The following is a 23,559-nucleotide window of genomic DNA, read 5'->3' as shown; positions in this document are numbered from 1 at the left end:
GAGGGAAAGAGAGAGAGAGTCCACCTGAGCTCTGAGCCCATCCAGCTCAGCTCATCCATCTGTCTGCCAGTGCTTATGCTGTAAGTGAAGCTTACTGCATATGCAGGCAACCACAGCACGAGTGGCACGAGCCAACTTCCTAGCTTGTATTTCCCTCTGATCTGAAGATTTCTGTTCTGCTCCACTGTCTGATTCCTCTGATTTTGTTTGCAGTGCGTGTGTATGATTCAGCACTATTTTCTGCTTAAGCAAGGTCAGGTTGTGTGTGGACTGTGGCTCAGAGCCAGCTCATCCCCCCACCTTAAATAAAGCCAGGGTACTCCACCACCAAATGCTGTACATCCCAGAGGACAGGCAAGGATCCATCTGTGCAGGAGCTGATAAGTGATTGATTGTAATTGAGCCAACACTCCCTGGCAGATCTAATTAAGTGTGAACACATTTTCCAGTCCCTGCTCTTTTGCCTGAAACTTTTTATTTGGTTTCTCACATTTGTTTGGCAAGGGACGGCAAAGTGTTTTACAAAGCTAAAAACATTAGTATTAAAGATAAAGATAAAAAAAAAGATAAAAAAATACTTTATTAATCCCAGAAGGGAAATTCATTGTGTTTGTAGCTCATCTTCCAAAGCACATATAAGTAGTTTTTAGCTGGCTATTAAACATACTGACTCTAATACTGATGCCTCTTTCTGACCTACAAGACACAACAAGACTATTAGTGTAAAAATATACTGTTTTTTCTTTGTGGTTACTTTACAGTTGTAGTGACCAAAACTGCTTTCCCATTCCAAAAATTGCCAAAGGGCCACGTGTGTGATTGTAAAAAAAAAGGGGAAGGTTTGCCATTGTAAGCACTGTTAGTGAAAAGGATGAAATCAGGAAAGAAATAACAGCTTTGTCTGTTTTGAGTGCAGAAGTCAATGCAAGCTCTAAGTTTTTTACATGGGCTTAAAAGAAATATGTTTAAACATTTAGAAATAAAAGATCAAAACAAAAAAATATATAATATTAAACACAACATATTAAAAAACATGTATATTAAAACTCGTGTAAGGATTTTTTTGCTAGATAGGTGAGATTTCTTTTTGTCAGACATTACTTAAACATTTACTGGCACCGGCAATAGAAGAAAAAAAAGTGCAGCTTTGTCCAATGAGGGTGCATAATCCAGACTAACAGAGCTTTAAATGGAAAGAACCAAGTAAAAACAGATAAGTGACAGAATTTATAAAAGAGACCAAGGAAGTCTCGGATAATCTGGTTGCTCTTCCTACAGAACTTCTAAAGACTAAGAGAGAACAGTGAGTTATCTTGTCTGAGAGAAGCTGAAGGGCCTTGATGCAATTGCCAAGATCATTTTGTTAACTTTGAATCCTTTTGGAAAGGTTTTTTAAACCCATTCTCTAACACACAGACGTCTGAGTCAGATAGTTCACCACATGGCCTCAGTGTTAATCCCATAATAATTAACAGTATAAAAGGTTAGATTGGCACAAGTCAGGGTGCTCACACAACATACTTTAATTAAGCTATACAAGATTTGTTGAAAAAGTCTTGAATTAATAATGTGTATTGACATGTAGTGGTTACTAGCATTAGCATTTGGTGCTTATGAATTTAAAACTAAACATTAAATTGAAGGCACAAGAACAAAACTAATCATTCTGTATTCTTATACTGATTTATTTTTGCCAAAAATGCCTCCTTATTTAGCCAAAATACTACTTAGCCGTTGAGACTGGTGAAACAGATTTGTTATGCTAGTAGCAGCTAATAACCTCATGCTAGCGAGCCAGATGAAAGCAGAGGTTGGAAGGAACTGTATGTAGGGTCACTTCACTTCTCACTTAATTTCGTTATCTCTTTCCTTTTCATCAGTTCTTCAGTCACAATCTACACTGACTCAAGCGACTCGTCCTCTGAGTCATAATTCAAAAATCGCAGCAGCTAATATCTTTATGTAACTTTGCAGTAATCGCTAACACCCAAAAATTGAAGTTAGTGTACGAAAACGGTTAAGTTGAATTGCCTGAAAATTTTAAGTTTTATTAAGTTAACGTGGAATGTTATATAGCCAGCAGTAATTGGGTTAATTTTTGCTGCCACTGTAGCTGCTAGCACTTCAGTTAGCGTTCTTTGTGATTGAAAAGACAAACAGATTCATGGGAGTCATTTCAAAACCGCTGATTAGTCAGCATCCTATAACAACTTGTGGCTTGTTTTAAACGAATCCAGAGGGATTTTTGTTTAGAACCATTAAAACAACCTTCATTAAAGAGCTGTTTTTTGCATCACCCAGAAGTTGCCATAGAAACAGCTTGTGCCTAATTACACCACCTCAACCAGGGGACCAGACGGATTAGTTCATCATGACAGGAGACAGATAAGTGAATAAAAGAATACCATTACTGGGGAATAAACAAATATTTGGGCATTATGCATATCTGTAATGATTTGTTCGAAAGTGTCAGTCAGCGTGGTCTTCGCCCTCTTATTGCACAGAACAGATTGCAGAGTGTCATGTAGCAGGTGTGTGTGTTTATGTGTGCAGCTGCAGTGACGTCCCTTAGGTCCTCCCCTCCAGTGCTCCTTTTGTGTTGTGTGTGTTATCAGCCAGCATTGACTCGCACTTAAACACTTCAGCATTGTGTGTTTACGTATCACATCACCCACCTCTGAGCTTGTGTTTTCAAAACTCCTCTCAGAAAACAGTTTAATGTGATGCTCATATCAGGACAGTAATCTCTTTGGCGGATATTAAGCTTTCTGCTTTTTAATCTTTAAAAAAAAAAACTTTAAATAGAAACTACTGGCAATGCAGCAAAATTCAGCTTTAATGTAGGAGTAACTGTTCCTAACACAGCTTCACTTCTGGCTTACTGCCCCTTCTCCCATTTGCTGTTTACAGTAAACACAAATGATCAATATTAATTTTGATGAGACTTATAAATTATTACAGAGGAGCATTGCTTGTTTGAATGGTCTTCTTAACTGGACAGCAATGGTGAAGTGACATCAGATGGGGGGAGTGGATGCTTTCTTTTTTAATATTAAAAAAAAGTTATAATAATAAGTTAAAAAAACACTTGGAGAATGGTCACAATCAATGGTGAAACAGAATATACCAGTGAAGAATGTCTTTGATAAAAATATATGACTGCCATGACACCTCTCCTTTAGGGTGAATTAGATTTTAGGGCCTGTCAGGTGAGCCTCAGGGACAAGGACAATAAACCCTCTGAGATATGCCATGCTAATAGCCTGAGAGGACATCTAAGGATGCTAATCAAATTGATCTGTTCCACTTTATCGTGCGCCCTTCAAGGTTTTTTGATCCCTATTTCATAAATTGTCCTCACAGTCTGCTGCTATCTATCTTCAACCTGTACGTCCTCGGCTTTTTTGTCTCAATCAGTTTAGAGTCGCTTCAAAGGCGCTTTGTTGCTGTGAGATGTGAAAGTTCTGCACTCACAAGTGAAGACAGGGAAGTTGAATTGAGATGACAGCGATCCACTTGGTGTGTTATTATCTAAGAAGTGAGAGGTAAGATCTTTTCAGGCGTGTTCAGGGAATTCTCTTGTTTCTTTTCTCCTTTAGAGAAAACATCAAGCTTCAAACTCTCCCTTAGCCTCATCTCTATCATTGTGTAACACTGGCTTGCCTGGAATCCAAGAATGAGAGAGACATTTTCTCCATCAGGATTTGAGCAAGAGCCCCCATGTTTCCCATCTGCATCAGTCAGCCAGTCTGTAATTTACTCTCCCATGAGTCTAATTATCAGAGACAACGCAGGGGCTTCACTGGTCTCCAGTGTCTCACAAAACCTGCTCAGGTGGAGGGAGGGTGAGGGTGTAAGGTCACATGTTGAAAAAGGTTTGTAAGTCACTGTTAGAAGAAAAGGAGCACCACATTTTGTTAAAATGTAGAAGAAAGGAGGTGTTGACACGAGGTTATGACAGTTTTTTTTTTTTTTTTTTACTGTTTCTTTAATTGTGATGAGCTTTTCCGTGTGTCTGTTTATCCTGATTCAAAATGGCCCAGAAGTTTTAATATTGAATATTGAATCTTACAATTTTTGTTACCAAAACACATATTCTTTTCTCTTGCTGCCTGGTGAACGACTATATGTCTCTACCTAGATGCTCAGTAAAGATATTCTTTATTAAAGCCTACTGTGTAAATTTTAAGGCACTGTAAAGAGCTTGATTTAATTTGTAGTGTTTTACAGTTTGTAAACTACATTTCCCATGAGCACTATCACCCACTGTGATAAATATGTGACTCTTTCCAAAGCTTGCATTGGTTGTTGGAAGCATAAAACTAAAAACAGGTCAGTTTTTAATGCTTCTATTAAATTATTAAATCTAACAAAAGAATAAAAAATACTTTGTAGAATTTTGCAGGCAGACTTCAAAGAGTAGTGAAGCACTGAAACGTAGGCATCAAAACCATAGACATATCCATTTCGCTCTTTGCTCTTTAGCAAAGCTCTGGCTGTTGAGTTTCTTCATGTGAATACATCAGTCACAGAAAATAGAAAACTTTTTTTTTTCTGTCCTGCTTTGGTATAAAATGTTATGTATCAAGAAAAAACCTCACCCTTTGTTAGCTTACTTCTCACTGACGAAGTTAACCAGCATAGTCACTTCACAATTAAGTGCTGATTGTAGAAAACCTGATCTGACATACAGGCATTCAGATTCATTTTAGAGAATCAATCTTGTGTTGGACTAATGCTGCGAAGAAGCATCAAAATAAGAGAGACTCTTTTGAAAATCTCTCCCAAACCCATGACACTGCCTCCAAATGCATGTTGTTTTGCCCTCATTCAGCACCACGGACAGCTCTTTTAAAACAGCTGATCCTAAATCAGCACCACAGCTGCTTTCTTTAAAGTGTTACATAAACCAAACTAAACATAATTGTCATTTTCCAGTGGCATATTTATTTCATGTTAATACTCAAATGCATCAGTTATGATCTAAAATATATTATCATTTTGATTGAATGTAGAAAAAGTTGTATGAATTGGAGTTTAGTCTCACAAAACATGTTTCAGTGAGACCGAGAGTTGCTTGTTCTTGTGCAATCCAGGAACATAAAGCCTGCTGTCCTCACTATTTCCAACCCCCCACTCAGAGATTAAGTCAATGATATATATCTTCTTTCATGTATTACATAACACAGAAAGGCCAGAGGCTTTATGACGGGTAGCAGCAGCTTCACTCATGTGAGAGAAGAGAAGTGCATCGTAAAGCCTTCAGTCATTTTAATGAAAAGGATACGCAGGAGGATGGAGAAATACAATGGAAGAGGAGGATGCTGCATTAGAACAAACCTTCTGGCAAACAAATCAGACTCTGGGATATGCATGTGTTGAAATTGTACACAAAATAGACTAAAAGATGATATTTTTTGTCTGTAAATCTATAAAAAGAATATAATAAATGGTTTTAGGTCTCATTTTTAACATGATAACAAGCTTTTTTAAATAACGTCTTGCCGTGATGGACCCAAGGAACACAAGGCTGAAAACTATAATGAATAGTAACTTATAATAAAGAGTGATGTTATGGTAAAATAGAGACTCCAGCACATTAAGAGTGAGAGAGCAGGGGGAGAGCAGAGTGTTTGTTCAGCTGGGGATTAACTCTAATCTCTGTTTGGGCCTCAGTTTACCTGTAACACATTCCTCCATTGGCTCCTGTCTAATCTGGATGTCCGCCGTACAGCAACCAGGCTTTTCATTGGCTCCTCTGCTAACTGAAGCTGACATGTTTGTGTGTGAGTGGGAGTGAAATTCTTCACCAAAAGGCAGAATCCATTGTGGTGTTGGGAAGGGAAGTTGCCAGTGTGCCTGTACAGTGCTGTCAGAGCTTTTTTTACTGCCAAGTACACCAGTACACAGAGCTCGACAAAGTTCAGTATCTGCAAAAAAAGGGAACATAGTTTGAAATTATCCTAGCTTTGGAGTCATAACAGGACAAAAATGTGTATTTAAGGTTGCGATCACAGAAGTAAAAACAAAAACAAACATTGGAAGTTGCTCTTTAAAATGTGAATGTTTTCTATATGTGTCCCTTTACTGATGATAGGATCTAATAAAGTCTATCTAAGTGAATAGAATATGTTCATTTGTTTTGACCAGATTGGGTTGTAATGTGATATAACCACCAGGTGGACCGAAATGTATCTGTTGTACTGAGTATCGATTTGTGTGAAATAAAACGGTACCATATTTCGGTACCTAAACACATCCTTGTGACTGTGAGGGAGTGGGAGAGTATGTGATTTTCCATACTGGACTAGAACACAGCACTGCAGGTGTATATACTGAGTAATAAATATGTTAAATTAAAAAACCTTGAGATTTTATTATTAAACAAATTTATATTTATTACCACATGAACACACACAAAAGTACTGAAAATTGGTACTGTTGATTAGTTCTACTGATTGCCTGGTACTGGGAATAGGTACCATGTGGAAGGTACCCATCCCTAGGTGGCTGTAAAGGTGGTTGTATTTTTAACTGTTATTACAAAATTAATCCATAATATCATAAAAACATCCCAAAAATTAAGAAAAAGCTCAAGTGCCAGTTTTCAATGTAATGGGCAAAAAATCTCAAGAGCAAACTATGTGAGATAAAACAAGAATAAATCCATAATATCATATCTAACTTGCATTTCCACAACTTTTCAATGAGTCTCTTTTATGTCTTCAGGACTATTTCCGATCAACCTGTGAATAGTCAACTGAGACTGTTACATAGGGATTTAGGTTGAAATGTTTGTCCCTTTAACAGAGTAAGAGTGAAGGAGTGATGCAGGGGTTGGCTCTGTTACCTTACAGCAAGAAGGTTCCTGGTTTGAGTCCCCGCCTTGGCAGGTGACTTTCTGTGTGGAGTTTGCACACGTAGCTTCTCTCCAGGTTCTCCAGCTTCCTCCCACAGTTGAAAAATAAAACATACTGGCCAGATTGATTGGTCTTTTAAAATTGTCTATGGATGGGAGTTGACTTGACTGGAGACCTGTCTAGGTGCTGACCCCGACTTGTGTCTTATGACGAATGTGATAGGCTCCAGCCCCTTGAGACCCCACAAGGAAGAAAATAGTAAAGATAAACAATTGTTTAGAAATCAAACATCCTGAAATTAAATCACAACAAGTATTATTAAAATGACAAGATTTAGAGAATCATGTATATTTAATGGGTGGTTAAATGCAGGGATCACCATCAAAAAATATCAGATTGAGCCCCACCACTAACATTTCACAAGGTCTATGTCAGCTTTAAAAATATTGTAACTTTTCATCCCAACTGCACCTGTGGTTACATGTCGTGCTCACCCCTAAGGGGTTCTAATTTGCATAATCATCCATTGACAGAAAATGTTGCTTTAAAGATTGATTGGTTTATTGATTTGAAAGTTGATCGCATATTAACTGAAAAGGAAGGTCCCTCCTACTTCCCCATTACCAATACTTCCATGGTATTATCACGCTACTAAGACACTTCTGTGTGAGTGCATACTGAAGGTACCTTGATGCATAACCTGAAAACCTCTTTGATTCTCCATCACTGTCTGTCTCTGCCCAGCAAGAGGTTGTATCAGTGCTCCCAGCAGTCACATGACTGGGAGTGTTTCATCTCATCATGGAGGGAGAAAACACAGGAGAGAAGGGTGGGGGTGGGTGGGCAGGTTGGTGCTCTTACCCTCTCAGCAAGATTAGGTTTATGATGAGTGAAGAGAGACACACTGTCTCATCTTTCCATGCTGTGATGGCGTTTCAGAGGGTACAGTAGAAGCATTTTGTGTCTCCTTGCGTCTTTTGAGACAGTGTGATGGGAGGATGAAGAGCAGAGTGAGCAAAAACCTGCAGTTGAAGCCATCTGTCTCCTGAAGATGTCCAAGTGGGGGAGAGGGACAGACCCACATACACAGAAATGCCCAGACACACACACTACGGTTCACACTGGCAGCAAGGTAGACGAGCAGATGGACAGACACACTGTCGAGCCAATAGAGAGAAGGATTTCCTGTCCAAGGTTTTGGATCTTGCTCAGAAATTGAAGTTGTATACAGTAGCTAAAAACAGAGCAGCATATATCAAGGATTATTAGCTGGCTAATTAGGGCTATCTCATCAAACACAATGTGGAAAAGGCAGTTCTGATTTTCTTTACATAAAAATGACACTTTAGCAATATTTAATGTTTATAGTTGACAGAAAAGATACAAAGGGACGAATACTTCAGTAACTGCTTAACATCATAGCCAAAACCTGCAGCTTACCTCCCACTGTTGACCACCCACTCAGTGGAACACTGGTCACAACTATGGCCGAACACTTGGTAACATCCTAATTTCTATTTTATTTTATTTTATTATTATTATTTTTTTCAAATTCTGTGCTACATGTACTTTGCCACAATTTTGCTGTGATATTTTGACATTTAATTTATTTTGGTTCCTTTAAGGTAGTCTATTTCAGCTGCATCAAGTCAAAGGATTACAGATGTAGGCTAGCTATTTGGCTATGTCTTGCATATTCACAGAACTGTCAGCTAATAAGCATTGTCCCTGGAAATGAAATATATAACTAAATCCATTTTATTGTTATGGAGAAAAGTCCCACCCCATCTCTAGCATAAACTGAGAACCAGAGACACAAAGCTAGCTTAGTCCTTCAGCTTTCCAAATGTCAAGAACTGCTAGCTCTTCTCATGCTAATGTTTTGCTAAATGTTCAGAAACACATTTGTGTGAAAACACTAGTAGTTATTCTCTCCGCTGGACCAGCTTTTGAGAAATTAGAGAGTTTGAAGTCATTACCAAGAAAAAGTAGCTTCTAGCGTAATGCTAAACATCAATAGATGCTCTCACAGAAAGAAATGGGGTAGGAAATGATAAATTGTACACTTTCACTGTGCTCTTTAGCTGTTTATGTTACATTGCGTAGAAACAAGCTAGCTCTTCACTGCAAAATCTGGTCTTTATGTTTGGTTAAGCTAACCAGCTAATGGCTTAAGCTTCATATCGAGAGCAGACTTTTTATGTGGCTTTACCGCTAATTCTTCTGTTTGGGTCACAGTTTGGAGCAGAAGCAGTTTATCACTTGTGGATCCAAACTGCCCCAAGCTTTGCTTTAGGATCAAACTGGGACCTCATTTATTTCTTATCAACTTCAGATACTTTTCCTTCAAGAGTGTTTGTTTACAAGTTTTTCTGTCTTTGAACGAGTGACTCTAGCCACCCCTGTCACAGAAGCAAGACAAGAATCAAAATGTGATATTTCTCAGAGAATGGCTTTGTAAGTCTCAAAAAGCCTATTCTTATTGTTCTACACACACACACTATCTCACAGACGCTTACGCTACACGTCACTGAAAAGTAACAGTAGACTCAGCTGGTTGGGAGGCACACACAGTGCCAGTGGTGTGCTGACGCTGATGTTGCATAAGCAGCTGTGTGGACTGTAAAAGAAGACAGTGTGTGTTTTGTGTGAGTGGGAAACAGAAAAACAACTTAAATTCATTAGCATGAAGTCATGTATGTGTGGACACATGGTCTCACACACTTAATTTGCATGGAAACACACTGATTTGTTTGTTTTTTGAAACATATTTTTGTATTTTTTATTCAAATTTGTTATTATTTACTTGAAAATTTTTCTTTTCTAACTTAAGTTTCCTCCTCCTCCCCAAAAATATTGCTGACTGTTATTTCAGTCACATGTCTGATTGTTTTGAGTCTGTTTTTACTGACGATCGTCTTCTGACTGTCTGTTGTGTTACAGGGATTTCCTTCCCCGGGGCTCTGGCATCGTTACCCGTCGTCCTTTGGTTCTGCAGCTGATGAACTGTCCAACAGGTGAAAACTTCTCACACATATAAACACATATTTAGTGTTTCTTGGCACATGCTCCGAACAGGGGCGTTGATGTTTCTCATTCATACGATCTCCTTTTTTGCTTCTACCCTCTGCTGCTTTAAACTTTACTGTTATAATTCCCCTTCTTCTGTCTCTTCTAGAGTATGCTGAGTTTCTCCACTGTAAGGGCAAAAAGTTCACAGATTTTGATGAGGTCCGTCAGGAGATCGAGGCAGAGACTGACCGTATTACTGGAGCCAATAAAGGCATTTCCCCTGTGCCCATCAACCTGCGCGTTTACTCCCCTAATGGTGAGGATGACTAAACTTGAACTCGTTTTCATGTGGCAGCACTTTATCTGATTAAGCCTCTCAGTTTTGAGACATTTTTTCTTTCATGTTTCTCCCTGCAGTACTAAACCTGACGCTGGTGGATCTGCCCGGGATGACCAAGGTGCCGGTGGGCGACCAGCCGGCAGACATCGAGGCTCAGATCAGAGACATGCTGTTTCAGTTTGTCACCAAAGAGAACTGCCTGATGCTGGCTGTGTCCCCGGCCAACTCTGATCTGGCCAACTCTGACGCTTTAAAGATTGCCAAAGAGGTCGACCCTCAGGGTAAGTGTATGCACAAACACGCACACACACACACACACATATTGTTATCTCCCCAGCGTTCATAGAAGGAAATGAAGGCAAGTGACTAAAGAAAAAAAGTTAAAGTTATTGTTTTAGTAAACATAACTTCAGATTAACTTTAAAACCTGTCACATACCTCTGCTGTGACCTCACCAAACTGCAGTTGTATTACTTTTATGACTGATTTCTCAACACGACTTCTATAGCAAGCCAGAGGATTTATATAAAGTTGTATCATATGCCTTTGAATCCTGATGGTGGGTAAGTGTTAGATAAGGTGCCTGAAAACAAAATGCAAGAACTCTCATTCTTAAAGTATTTCTGCAAGATAAAAGTTTGTTCCAGGAGCTTTAAGGGTTTTTTTTTTGCTGAAGGTTTTACCTCTGAAACTTCAGTTTGTAGATAGGTGCTTCATACCTTTTCAAATGAAAACAAATCACTTATTTGAATTAAGAGATAACAGCTTTAATTTATGAAAACTGCAGTTATTTGATTGGTTTTCTTCTGTCTGATCATTAAGACATCCAATCAAAGACAGAAGACCCACCCTAAGACAGCTATCGAGTCAACTAAATGATTTGATGTTGTGATCCTCACCAACCGGCACCAATATGGGACTGCTTACCCAGACATTTTTTGTTCATGTGTTCAGCGATAAAAGATAACATACACACAATTCAAGATTTTTTTTTTTCAATTAGAGGACCTGATAAAAGTAAGAGCCGAGCTGAGAAAACGCTATCCTGAGTTTTTTGATTAAGAAAGCCTGGAGGCAGAATAAATTATTGCATCCAAAGTTTAAACGTAATAAATAAGTCACATCAGACAAATTGGACTAAAACTCAGTTGTAGTCCCTGTGAGGAGTTTTTAAATGACTGAAGACGTCTGACTTCTAGATATATGCCTGGTTGTAATACACATTTTAAAAAGAAAACATGTGATTTTAAAGGTTTACCAGCCTGGTTGGTCCAGGACACCACGCTGGCTGACAAAGTTTAGCAGCGTGAAAAAAGATCTGTAATTTTTCTCAGCTGAAAACTATTTCTTAGATTTGTGTTGTAGTGACACTGGAGCTGAACTGTCTTAAAGAAAAAGGACATAAGAGCAGAAAAAAGCTAAAAAAGGCTAAACTGTTTGTGATAATGTCCATTCCAACCCACAGTCAGCAGTTATTCTGCAGTGGTCTGTTCAAACTTGAGAGTCTATCAATAAAATAAAGTGTGAAGCTCTTCTTGGTGAGGTTGGAGTTGGCAGATGAGCTCTGGTCAAACATAACCAGCCATAACCACCACCTTGGAAGAGTTTTGGGTGCTAGTGCTTATGGGAAACTGAGTCTTAATCCCAGAAAAACATGAGCTTTTCCGGATATTCCACATAGCCCTTTTAGACCAAAATGTTTGTTCCAGAGTTTGCTTTTAAAAAGGTTTGAACTCTGTGCAGACCTCAGATCATCTGTTAAAAAAACATGTCATGTTGCATGGAAATAAGTAAAAGTTGGTATGAATTTTCATTGGCTTATGTGTTTCGTAACAGTATGTTTTATTTCTAAAATTGAATGAGTTTAATGTAAAACAATATCCTTTTTAATAAGAAGTTTTAATTTGCTTTTAATGCTTCTTAGTGAATCTTACATTACTGCAAGATATATCCATACTTTACCTTTTTTGTTTGATTTTTTTTTCCAGGATGTTTTGAATTTCATTTTCATGTTGTATTTCTATGTGCATGTGTTTGTGTACATGTAGGTATGAGGACCATAGGCGTGATCACAAAGCTGGACCTGATGGACGAGGGGACAGACGCAAAGGATATCCTGGAGAATAAGCTGCTTCCACTCAGGAGGGGTAAGAGTGCACTCTCTTTCCTTCTCACACACACACACACACACACACACACACACACACACACACACACACACACACACACACACACACACACACACGCACTAGTCTTTTCTTATTCATGGCCCCTGAAATGACCCACTGTTTCCCTCTTGTGGTAAAAAGGCTTTAGCACTCAAATTTCCTCCAAACACCAAACTTGAAAAAACCCAAAGCAAGCAAAAGAAAAAAGACGGAGGGGTGGCGGTTGAAAAAAAGTAACAAATCAAAAGACAGACAGACGTAAGAGAGGAAGAGTTGGAAAGGAGAAAGAGGGAATGAGGGGGGGAAGAGAAAAAAACAGTGTCCTGGAAAAGAGCTTGCATGCATCTTGTGAGCTGCCCTTTAATGCAATGTGCTGATGTGGTGATTTTCTTTTCCATTTGCACTTGGTTAGAACCCAGGCATGTGCTTTTGAATATTTTCCATGTCCTTTTGTTTTTCTGTGTTTTCCCCTCTCCTCCAGTCTCTCCCTCCCTCTCTAATGCTTTGTGGATGTTCACATTTACAAGGCTTTGGCTCGGCGTTGCATTAGTTATAGAGCATGAAACGGCCTTTAAATGAGTGATGCATGAGGAAACTTAACGGGAGGTGAAATGGGATCTGCGTGACCTGAACTCTCCTGGTTGTTTTCTTTGTCTTGAACACACACATGCAGACATTTATTCTTTTTATCCTCTGTCTTCCCCCTTCATTTATCCCTTATATGTGCTTTTCCTTAATCCCTGAAACATGGTTTTCCTCTGATAAACATTGTTAAACACTGTTTCGAGCGGTTTGGTCAAGAAGGGCTTGTACTTTCTGGTTTGGCTGCTCAAACATAGTCAAGCATAATCTAAAAAATCACTCCAGTGCAAGATCTCCCAGTCTATGCCACAAGTATTGAATCTGCCTCTCAGATTTTCCAGGAAGTGATAAAAAGTTGCATCTGGTTTCCTCCAAAACTCAAAGTGTTTCGGTCTGTTCTGTTGACATCTTCTGCTCTCTCATCTGTTGTGTCCAGGTTACATTGGCGTTGTGAACAGGAGCCAGAAGGACATAGATGGAAGGAAGGACATAACTGCTGCTATGGCTGCTGAAAGGAAATTCTTCCTGTCTCACCCCGCCTATAGACACCTGGCTGACCGTATGGGGACTCCCTACCTCCAAAAAGTTCTTAATCAGGTGAGGAAAAGAGAGAAAAGGCAGACAAACCCCAAAATGAAACATGCCAATATGCATGGTAATTTCTACCTTTGACCCCGACAGCAACTCACCAACCACATCCGTGACACCCTCCCCGGTCTGCGAGCCAAACTGCAGAGTCAGCTCCTCTCCATAGAGAAGGAGGTGGAGGAGTACAAGAACTTCAGACCTGACGATCCGTCACGCAAGACCAAAGCTCTGCTCCAGTGAGTGGACCCAATGAAAGGACAGACGATAAGAAGTAATCACGTTCACACTGTAGATTCACTGCTATCTGTGTCTGTGCAGGATGGTGCAGCAGTTCTCTGTAGACTTCGAGAAGTGCATAGAAGGCTCCGGAGACCAGATCGACACTGCAGAGCTGTCTGGTGGTGCCAGAATCAATCGCATCTTCCATGAACGGTTCCCCTTCGAGCTGGTGAAGGTGTGTGTCACACGTTGGGTTTTCCACACTTTTTTCAAAGAATGCCATATTTGACCACATCTGAGTCTAGAGCTCTTACTGACATATTTATTAACTTTCAAATTAACGTAGAAATTCTCTATTTGATAACTAGTCACTTTGTGTTGTCAAACATTCTTGTGCTAATATTACAGACTAACAAAATCAAACCTCTCCTGTCCCTCTGATGTCGTCTTGCTACATTAGCTTCAGCAACCCTTCTCAACCCTTAAAAGCCCGAACCATCAAAAAAAAACCCCAGAAAATTAAATTTTTTTGGAACTGAGATGTTTATAAACCTCTTAAACAAAACCCACAACAAAAATATTGATATGACATAATTTTCTTTATTGTATAATTTTTGTATCACATTTGATAAATTGAGTGGTTTTGACTACTTTTCTGTCAAGTATGCATTAATTTGATGCAGAAAATACAAATTAAAAAAAAACGTCATTCTTACCTTCCTGAAAAAAGTGTGTAGTTAATTTTATTTTGAAAAAGGCCAGAGTATAACTTCAGCTGCCTGTAGGGGAATGATAATCCTCAAGAGGGAAGAATAATTTTTTAACAGGTTTTTAAGGAAACTATTTGTCATGTTGATGAGACAGAGGTGACACTTTTGACAGTATAGGGTTAAGGAAAATGTTCTCCATCAGGGAATCTACTCTAGGCACAGTTCAAATGTGGTTTTCTGAGATTTTACCAGATATACTTTGGTTTTGTTTGTGCACATGACAGAATAAGTAAATGCATACATATTTTAAAACCAGATCAATTTAAGTCCATAATTAATACATTGTAATATGAAAGTTAGAAAATCCTGTTTAAGGCCTAAAAATGAAGATAATAATATTTTTTTTATTATTATCGATCCCCTTTCTACGCTGTCAAAGATGCTTTATAGAGGATAAAAAAACACATAGAAGTAGGAATAGGTACCAAATCAGTTACTTTTATGGGTACCAACCAAGTGCTGTCATAGTACCGGGTACTGATTCACATGAAATCAAAAGGTAGCATGTTTAGGTACCTAAATACATATTTTTGACTGTGAGGGAGTAAAAAAGTAGGTGATTTTCCATGCTGGACATGAACACAGCATTGCAAGAATATACAGTGAAGAATAAATATGTTCAATTGAAAAAAACATGTATCTTATTGTTATAAAAATTGATATTTTTCTCCACATAAACACAAAAAAGTACAGAAAATCGGTACTTTTGGGTACTGGTACCAATTGCTAGGTGCCAGGCATTAGGACCGTAAGGTTTCAAATGTGAAAGGTAATCATCCTTATGTAGAAAACACTGTAATAAAAACACGAGTTAAAAAAAAGAAAAGCATAGGATACATTTAAAGGCAATCCAACATATAAGGCATTTCTAAAAAGGTGGGCTTTAGTGAGTGTTTTGGAAGTGGACAGAGCAGTTTCGGATGTGAAGTGGTGGGGCATCAGAGGAAGCTCTGTCCCCCCAGGTTTGGTGTTTGATGCTAGGTGGGAGGGAGAAGAGGTGGGCTTCAGTAGAGATAAGATAGTCTCATTTAAGCTGTGATAGACAAATCAAGTCACAATTTCTTCTCCTTTTCTCATCGTCAGGAGACATGGAGATGTCTTTCTCCTGAAGTGTCTGTCAGTTTGGGCATTTTCAGGTATCATTTTACAGGGATCCAGCTAAGGCTCAGCTATTAATCAAAAAAATAACCAAACCAACGATCAGAGCTTCTGACCGACGTAAACCTGCCTATTGAGTCCTGTCCCTTTCTTTTCCTTTTCATAGATATTTATTCAATCATCATACTTGAACACTGTCTGAGAAAACTGTAACAACAGTCGCTGGAATACAAGCTTCCATTCAAGGCTCACACAGTTGTTGTTTTGCCAATTATACTCTGTTTCCTCTCTTACTTCTTCTTGGGTGTTTCCTTGTTGGGTAGGAACATGAACGTGATGTGGCATTCCCCATCTTCATTACTACCAAAATCCACATCCTCAGCCACTGTGAAGGGGGCTGATGTTCATGAACATGAACATCAGCCCCCTCTGCCACTGTCAGTGCAGTCGATGATAATGACATTTCTATAAAAACAAGCAGCAAAGTATTTTTGAAAACTCAGAGGATAGTTAGATCTCGATGTTCTTTCTTTTCCCTTTGTGCTTTTTCTTTTGATCATAAAAAAATAACATATAAATGTCACAAACGATAACACTCCACATTCAAAAACCACACGCTGTAAAAAGCTACGTTGCAACTCTTTGTCTGCAATTTGCAATAAAAACCGTCTCATTCTGCAGACTTTGGAACAACCACCAAATCATAAACATGTCTGTTCATTGCTGTAAATATTTGGACTCAAATGATACGGACTCAAAATGCCTTGGAACAGTTATCAGAGCGCTGGTTTTACTTGTTTTGGTCTTTCGTTTTGTATTGATTTGTGGCATTGCAGTCAGTTTACTCAGCAGGAAAGGGATTTTTTGAGCGTTTGTGTGACAGAAACAGGTTCATATTACAGTGAACCAATGATTCACAGTGGCTGAGGATGTGGATTTTGGTAGTAATGAAGATGGGGAATGCCACAAGTCGGGGGTTTCTCTGACTTGCTTTGTGACAAACAAGTCTACGACAGAAAGAAGAAAGTGTCTATTTCTGACTCAAGCATTCCTCCGTCTGTCCTCACACTTCTCTCTGCTCTCCATTCCTCTCCACACATCTCCAGCCTCGTCAAACACTCGTTAACATCCTCCATCTTTTTTTTTCACTTTCTCACTCACCTGGCACAGACCCTCTCTCTGCTTTCATGCAGCTCTCTCCTCCGTCCTCTTTCAATCTCCCTCTGAGATCATAAAACTTACAGCCTGTGACTGAAGCCTCAGGAAAATACCGTGTCTGTTTCCCGCAGTGAGGACAGAGCTGGTTGATTCCCTGCCAGAAGACTGACTCATAAAACAGAAAATCACAATATTCTAAATCTTAAACATGCACGTTTTGAGGGAAAATCTGAATATTTTTGGGGGAAGTTGGAACAAATGAGGCACTACAGGAAAAAAAGTGATCAGTGTCTAGAGATGGCTTAACGTAGAATAAATTCTGAAAGAGAGGAAAACACTAGACTGGCTTTTTACGGGATTCCCCCATCGCTGATTTTCACATATGCACGTGTTAAAATAACAGAAAACAAACACAAAGAGACATCATCATGTCACATAAAGTTGTGAGGCCATAGACAAAAAAAAGAGAAAAGCACAACTCAACACAAAAAGTAAGGAAGTTTTTGTTTAGTAGAGGTTTCCTTTGTTGAAAAAATGCATCTTGGCAATAAATCGGATACTGTTTATTTCTCTTTAAAATGTTGCCAAATTTGTAAGAAACCTGCATTTGTGGGATGAGCAGAGCAGAGTCAGTGGGTTGCACCCACTGAAAGATTTGCTGAATATTATTTGCCAATGCCAAACAAACCCTCATCACTTGAAAAAACAAAAAAACAAAAACAAACAAACAAAAAAAAATCGCTGGAACAAGTGATTTATTAACATGTAGCTGATATTCAAATATCCTAGTTATCCCATCTACTTTAAAGGTAGGGTCTGCAGGAATTTTCGTTACTTGTTAATAAACACAACATTCAAACTGGGTGTCTCCTCCTTGGCTCAGTGCCAGCAGCAGCCCACACCCACAGCCTCCCGTTTCTTTGTAGAAGAGACTCGAGAGCCGTGCACCTGACTTGGCATGTAAGCACAAGCCAATCATGGGTATTTGACACATACCAACGCACCAGGCGAGTCGCTCTTCGTCCCGAGCTGCTGTCCAAGCGCTACGTCTACTCTTGAAGCTGCTCTGATTAGCTTCCACTCGCTATCATCAGAATGTACAGTCACTTGAGCACTAGGCGCTCTGTGATTGGCTGATATAACCATACTTACTCTCTTTCCAGAAACATTCCAAAACATCAACATACAGGCAGAGGAGGGGGTTGAGGCAGACACAGACACTGACACACATGTAAAGAGGCCCATAGGAGATGATTCATCAGGACCCTACAGACCCTACCTGTAAACATAACATTATTTTGACACTTAAATTATACAACAACCACTTACAAGAGTAAGAACTTTTGTATTTAGAAAAATATGTGTAAAATTTTCTTTTTTATATATTCTATTGCAAGTTTTAGTGATTTATTTAGTAAGTCTGGATGTAAGTTAATACTTTTTATTAAAGTTTGGGAAATAAGCATTTTATTGATGAAAAGCAAAAGTTTTATGCAAAAAAAAATGACACTAGAGCTTGCAAATTTATGCAGACATGCTATGGCAGACTTGGCATGGTAGATCATAAAGGGTTAAAAAAATAGAATGAAATGAAATAGAACAGAACATACTTTATTAATCCCTGAGGGAACATTCAGGAGGAGTCACAGCCTTATACCCAGTACACAAAATGTAGGATTTATAGATTCTTGGAGTTTGCTGGTTGAGATTGTCTGCTCTCTGACGTCAATATTAGCATAAGTCAGTAGTGTTTGGTGTTTTTAAGATTTGAATAAGTTTCCTTTTGTCAAATCTAGATTCTGCACAAAACATGGATTACATTAGAATTATAATTGTAAAAGCACACATTTCTTTAGATTTGGGCTCAGAAACTGTGAAAGTAATTTTTTTTGTTTTTTTCGGAAATCAGCAATAACAAGCCCTTTTATTTATGTTTTGGAACTCAGCAGACGAAATGTTAGCCTGATCAGAATTGCTTTTTAATTAATTCATGCAAGATAAAGTTTCTGTATTCAGTCTGTTTCCTCTTCTTTGTCTTTGGCAGATGGAGTTTGATGAGAAAGAGCTCCGTAAGGAGATCAGCTACGCCATCAAGAACATCCACGGAATCAGGCACGTCCGCCCTCAGACTAACCCCTCTGCTCGTCCCTGCTTCCCTCCTTCTTTACTTCACCTTTCTCTCTGTCTCTTCTCATCTGAGTCACCTCTGCTGGCCAGACTGCATCTAACTGACTTTGCTTATCTAATCACAGAGACCTCTATACTTAGATTACAGGCTGTGGTGAATACTAATGATGTCAGTTGGGATCAGATAGGAGACTACTTCTTGTGCTAAGCTTGTTTGCAGTCTTTTGTTTCCCATCCAGGCAGACATATTCCAAAATATGCTGAAAGATAAAACCTGTAGTTATGAGAACAAATCAAGTTGAGAATTAAACAAAGCACAGATTTCTTAAAAATCATTAATCAGGATATTTTTATTTGAGCTTATTTTATGGTTTTATGTCTGCTCATGCGTTGGGAAAAAGCTCACAATCAGAGAAAATTCCTCAAAAATTAACACTCTTCTCTTTACCCAACCCTTTTCTTTTCTTTTTCTCCATCATCCTCCTCTTCTGCTTTTTTTTGGCCCTGTGGCTTGTTCTCCTTCTCTGTCGGGCAGAACTGGCCTCTTCACTCCGGACATGGCCTTTGAGACCATTGTGAAAAGGCAGATTGGGAAGATAAAAGAGCCTTGCACCAAATGTGTGGACATGGTCATTTCTGAGCTAGTCAGTACGGTTAGGCAGTGTACCAAGAAGGTAAAAACAATCAGAGCAAACGGTGAATAGCACTTATGTTCGTTCTCAACCCTCAACTGCGAATTCCTCGTGCTGTTCACTCCCCTGTGCTGTAACCACCTGGCTCTCTCCAGCCCTCGCTGTTTTTTCTGGACAGCGGGGGGACTTCCGGAGGGACCGGGTGGGGTGCTGTCCTGCCTGCCTACTGTACCGCTTTGGACGGGCTGGCCGTGATAGAAAACTGTGCTGAAGAAAACTAGTGTGGAGGCTGAGCAGTCATCAAAATATGGTTGCCTGGAAAGATTACATGTCAAAGCAGCCTCAGGATCTGCGTTTATGAGTCCGATTGAAAGGCTTGTTGCCAATAAGTCAGGCAAAGAGAAAGGGACGCCTGTTCTCTGCTTTTAAAACCTGGTCTTTTAAAATGTACAAATCTATCTGACAAATAAGATAATAATAAGATAAATGTAATTACTTTTTCTAATCACATGTGCTTTGAAAAACAAGATTCACAGGCTGTTTTGGCAAAACAAACCCTTTATGCTGCATCCAGGTTAGACTCCATGTACCACCCCTAAAAACTTAGTAATCAAGATACCACAAGATACCAGCGTACACTTCTGTTATTGCAGGAGATCATGAAAAACATGCCTGACACACATCAGACTATTGCTCAAGATGACTTTCCAACAAGTTTTGCACAAGATATTTTGCATAACAAATATTTTTTTCTTGCCCAAACTATTTCTTGTTGTAACAAGATAAATTTGGTGATTTAAAACAAGATACCACTTGTGATTGTCTTGCTAGTAAGTTGTGTCAATATCACATTTATATGTTGTTTGTAGATAGTTGCAGATTTTTATCTTGTTTGCAACCACATTTTTTTCAAACAAGATGTGACATGTACCTTGTTTGCACAATTTCTTGTTTATATGTGGTTTACCAGATGTGGTTTGCAAGGACAAGATATTTTATGTTATTTGGTTGTAATATTATGTAACAGTACAGTATCTTGCGTGATATCTGGTTTAAGGTGATCTTTAGTGATCTTGATCTTACAACATGGAATTTTGCTATGCTATTACTTTTCGACAAGAAAATCTTCTTTGCACAATTGTTGACTGGTATCTTGTTGAGACAACCAAGTATCTTGTTCGTGCAAAATATTTTCTAAAGCTAGTGACCTAAGTCAAAGTCCTGTTTTTGCAAGTATTCATCTTGCTTGCTCATACAGTGTATGTATCTTGATCTAACAACATAGTATTTGGCTATCTCAAAGATTATACTGTTCTCATACATATAATGTGTATATATCTTAACCTGACAGCAGAATTTTGCTAAGTAGTTATCTTTCTACAAAATAATCTCCTTCTCAGAATTTATTGCTAGTGTTATGTTTTCACAACCTGGAATCTTGTTCACACAAGATAATTTTGTAGAACTAGTGACCTGACAGACTTAAGGGGTTGTCTTTTCCTGGCAAGATTAAAATCTTTATCTTGGGATTAAAAGTCATAATCTTGCCTGTGCATATAGTGTCTTAAACTGTGATGTTGGCGCTCATCTGAAGGGGAGAGTGTCCATCTTTTTGATGGATTCTGACAGTGTTTTTTCTAATGTTTAATCAAATCAACAGTTATTTTGAATCCCTGGCAGCCATATTGGATGACCTCAGCCTCTAGACTTACTTGTGTGTGTGTGAGATCGCAGCTGTGCACCTGCAGCAGACAGGAGCCATGACAATTATGATTTATCTGCTCTTCAACAGGCTTCAGGGGCCACTTTCAGCTACGGAGGCCTGTGAGTGTGGCCAGAAAAAGAGCAGTAGTCTGTTTCCAAGTTGATCCTCTGTGACCAAACAATTTTAACAGCGGTTGGAGCTGAAAACAACCTGGAGGCCATGGGATAATAAATGTTATTATTACACTCCCACTAAAAGTCAGAGGAGAAGGAGGGACGGGTGGAGAAAGGGTCAACGGCAGGAGGGATTGGGGCTTTTTTGGCTGAATGTCGGTGGTGCACAGCTGCAGTCTCGCGGTGCGTTGCTTGGAGTTTCTGGCTGGTGGAGTCGTGCAGGCTGTGAGCTTCCTCTTTTTCTTCCTCTTTCTCTCATCTCTGCTCTCTGTTTTCTCTTTGCTGATAGAGAGAGTCCGGCGTGGTCCTGTTTTAGAATGGCTTCATGGGAAATCAGATGTCTTACTTGCATTTTCTTCCTTCTGTGCTGTTTACCCCCTCCCAACCTTCACACCTTTTCATGTCTCTTTTATCTCTTCATCTTTTGTTGTTTCTGTTTTCACTGATCTATCTTCATCTGGGTATTCTCCTTTTCCCTCGCCATCTGTTTTCACTCTTTTTCATATCTCCTACACTCACTGTATCACTTTCTCTCTGGAAACTCTTTGATGCTTTACTTCTTCTTCCTTCCAATTTTTTTTTTCATATTCTTCCTTTTTCCTTTCCCCCCCGCTCCTCTCTCCTGTGACGCCTGCTTATCCCTACAGGACGGGGCTCTTCACCCCTGACCTGGCCTTTGAGGCTATAGTGAAAAAGCAGATCCAAAAGCTGAAGGAGCCCACTCTGAAGTGTATAGATATGGTTGTGAGCGAACTCACCTCCACCATTCATAAGTGTAGTCAAAAGGTAAAATGCTAAAGCCACTTGAACAATCTCTTTTGGTACCACAGGAAGAAGTAGACCGATGGCTGGGTTTTTATCAGTGTTGATGTAAGGTGTAAGGAAAGAGAGGAAAAAATGCTTCAGCTACTTTTTTAGTGTATCTTAAAAAAACAAAGAGCTAAAGAAAATGTTCATTAACTAAAAAAATAATGGACTGCATCCACTTTTAATATGAAACTTTAAGGTTTGTAGATTCATGCTCACTGTAAAGTAGGTTGATTGATGTCTGTCATAAACTCAAACTTAATTTTTACATACAGTAAAAGATGTAGGTTTAAATTTTGTAAGAAACGCTGAATTATAAGCAAATGGATTTTTCTTTTAGAGTATAAACTATGTACAGTTTCTTGATTTCAAGAATGCCTTTACTTCTTTTTTGACTGTACGCTGCAAAAACTGAACTGTAAGCAAGTGTTTTAATCTTACTTTAGGAAAAGTGGTCTATTGGATTTAATATGAGCCACATTCACCTGACATGAAAATGTCTCATTTTAAGATTTAAAAAGAAAATAATCATGCCTGAATTACTTGTAAAGAGTAAATTAATTTACTTAGTCTTTTGTATTGACACATTATTCTTATTTCTAGACATTAAAATCTAAACAATTTTTTCTCTCTGCATTTTTAGATTATTTTTACTCTTAACACACGACAGTTGTTATTTTTGGCTCTATCTATGAAACATTCTCAGGACTTGACAGATGAATGTCGCTCATTTGAAGACTAATAAGACATCTTTAACCAAAAATTAAGACGTAAATAAACGCTTAGATTTCAATTTCTGCAGTGTAAATAGATATTACCACTAAAGTGCCAACCTGATAGCGTTAAATGCACTGAAGGGAGGTTTTTCACTAAGGGTAAAATGTTTTTCTAACAGTTTTAGTTTAACATCACAGCAGCCAGAAAATATTGGTCTATCCTTACTCTAAATTTTTAATAAGAACTTGATATGACTTACTGTTTTGATTAAACTTTCAAATCATTTGTATTCTTTTAATAATTTAACGTATATTGACAATTAACCAAATTGTTGTCTAACGACCTGCATGCTACAGAGACTAGAGAGAGTTTCATTTGCATTGTTGAAAGACTGTTTGTATCTTTGTCATTATGGTTTAATACAGCTGAGTGACTGATTGTGAAGTTCCACTCTCTGACTTATTAATCAAGCATCATTTTTTAAAATCTTTTTTATTATTATTATATTTTTATTTTGTCTGTTCCATCCCATAATCCTCAACTTTTTCAACCAGCTGCTTCTTTGCAAAGCAAAACAACCTAAATACAGAGCGTGACCTCCTT

At 38.6% G+C, this 23,559-nt stretch overlaps 1 protein-coding gene across 4 annotated transcripts in view; it reads left to right on the top strand.

The window, feature by feature from the left end:
- The window catches only part of dnm1a (dynamin 1a), a 58,113-nt gene that overhangs the window by 1,100 nt on the left and 33,454 nt on the right, over window positions 1-23,559 (top strand). For 2 of the 4 annotated variants that reach the window (XM_074689815.1, XM_074689811.1), the window contains exons 2-10: window positions 9,804-9,877; window positions 10,039-10,188; window positions 10,290-10,493; window positions 12,261-12,359; window positions 13,399-13,559; window positions 13,644-13,786; window positions 13,869-14,004; window positions 18,840-18,907; window positions 19,458-19,596. In XM_074689815.1, the coding sequence (XP_074545916.1) occupies window positions 9,804-9,877; window positions 10,039-10,188; window positions 10,290-10,493; window positions 12,261-12,359; window positions 13,399-13,559; window positions 13,644-13,786; window positions 13,869-14,004; window positions 18,840-18,907; window positions 19,458-19,596 (1,174 nt within the window). Of the gene's footprint in view, window positions 1-9,803; window positions 9,878-10,038; window positions 10,189-10,289; window positions 10,494-12,260; window positions 12,360-13,398; window positions 13,560-13,643; window positions 13,787-13,868; window positions 14,005-18,839; window positions 18,908-19,457; window positions 19,597-22,079; window positions 22,219-23,559 lie in introns of all 4 variants that reach the window. The other 2 variants (XM_074689812.1, XM_074689810.1) reach the window with 1 other exon arrangement.

This window comes from Halichoeres trimaculatus, unplaced genomic scaffold (genome assembly GCF_033239565.1).
Source record: "Halichoeres trimaculatus isolate MK-OKI-2021-1 unplaced genomic scaffold, fHalTri1.1 fHalTri1_scaffold_16, whole genome shotgun sequence".
Taxonomy (NCBI): domain Eukaryota; kingdom Metazoa; phylum Chordata; class Actinopteri; order Labriformes; family Labridae; genus Halichoeres; species Halichoeres trimaculatus.
This window is presented reverse-complemented; position numbering and strand designations above follow the sequence as displayed.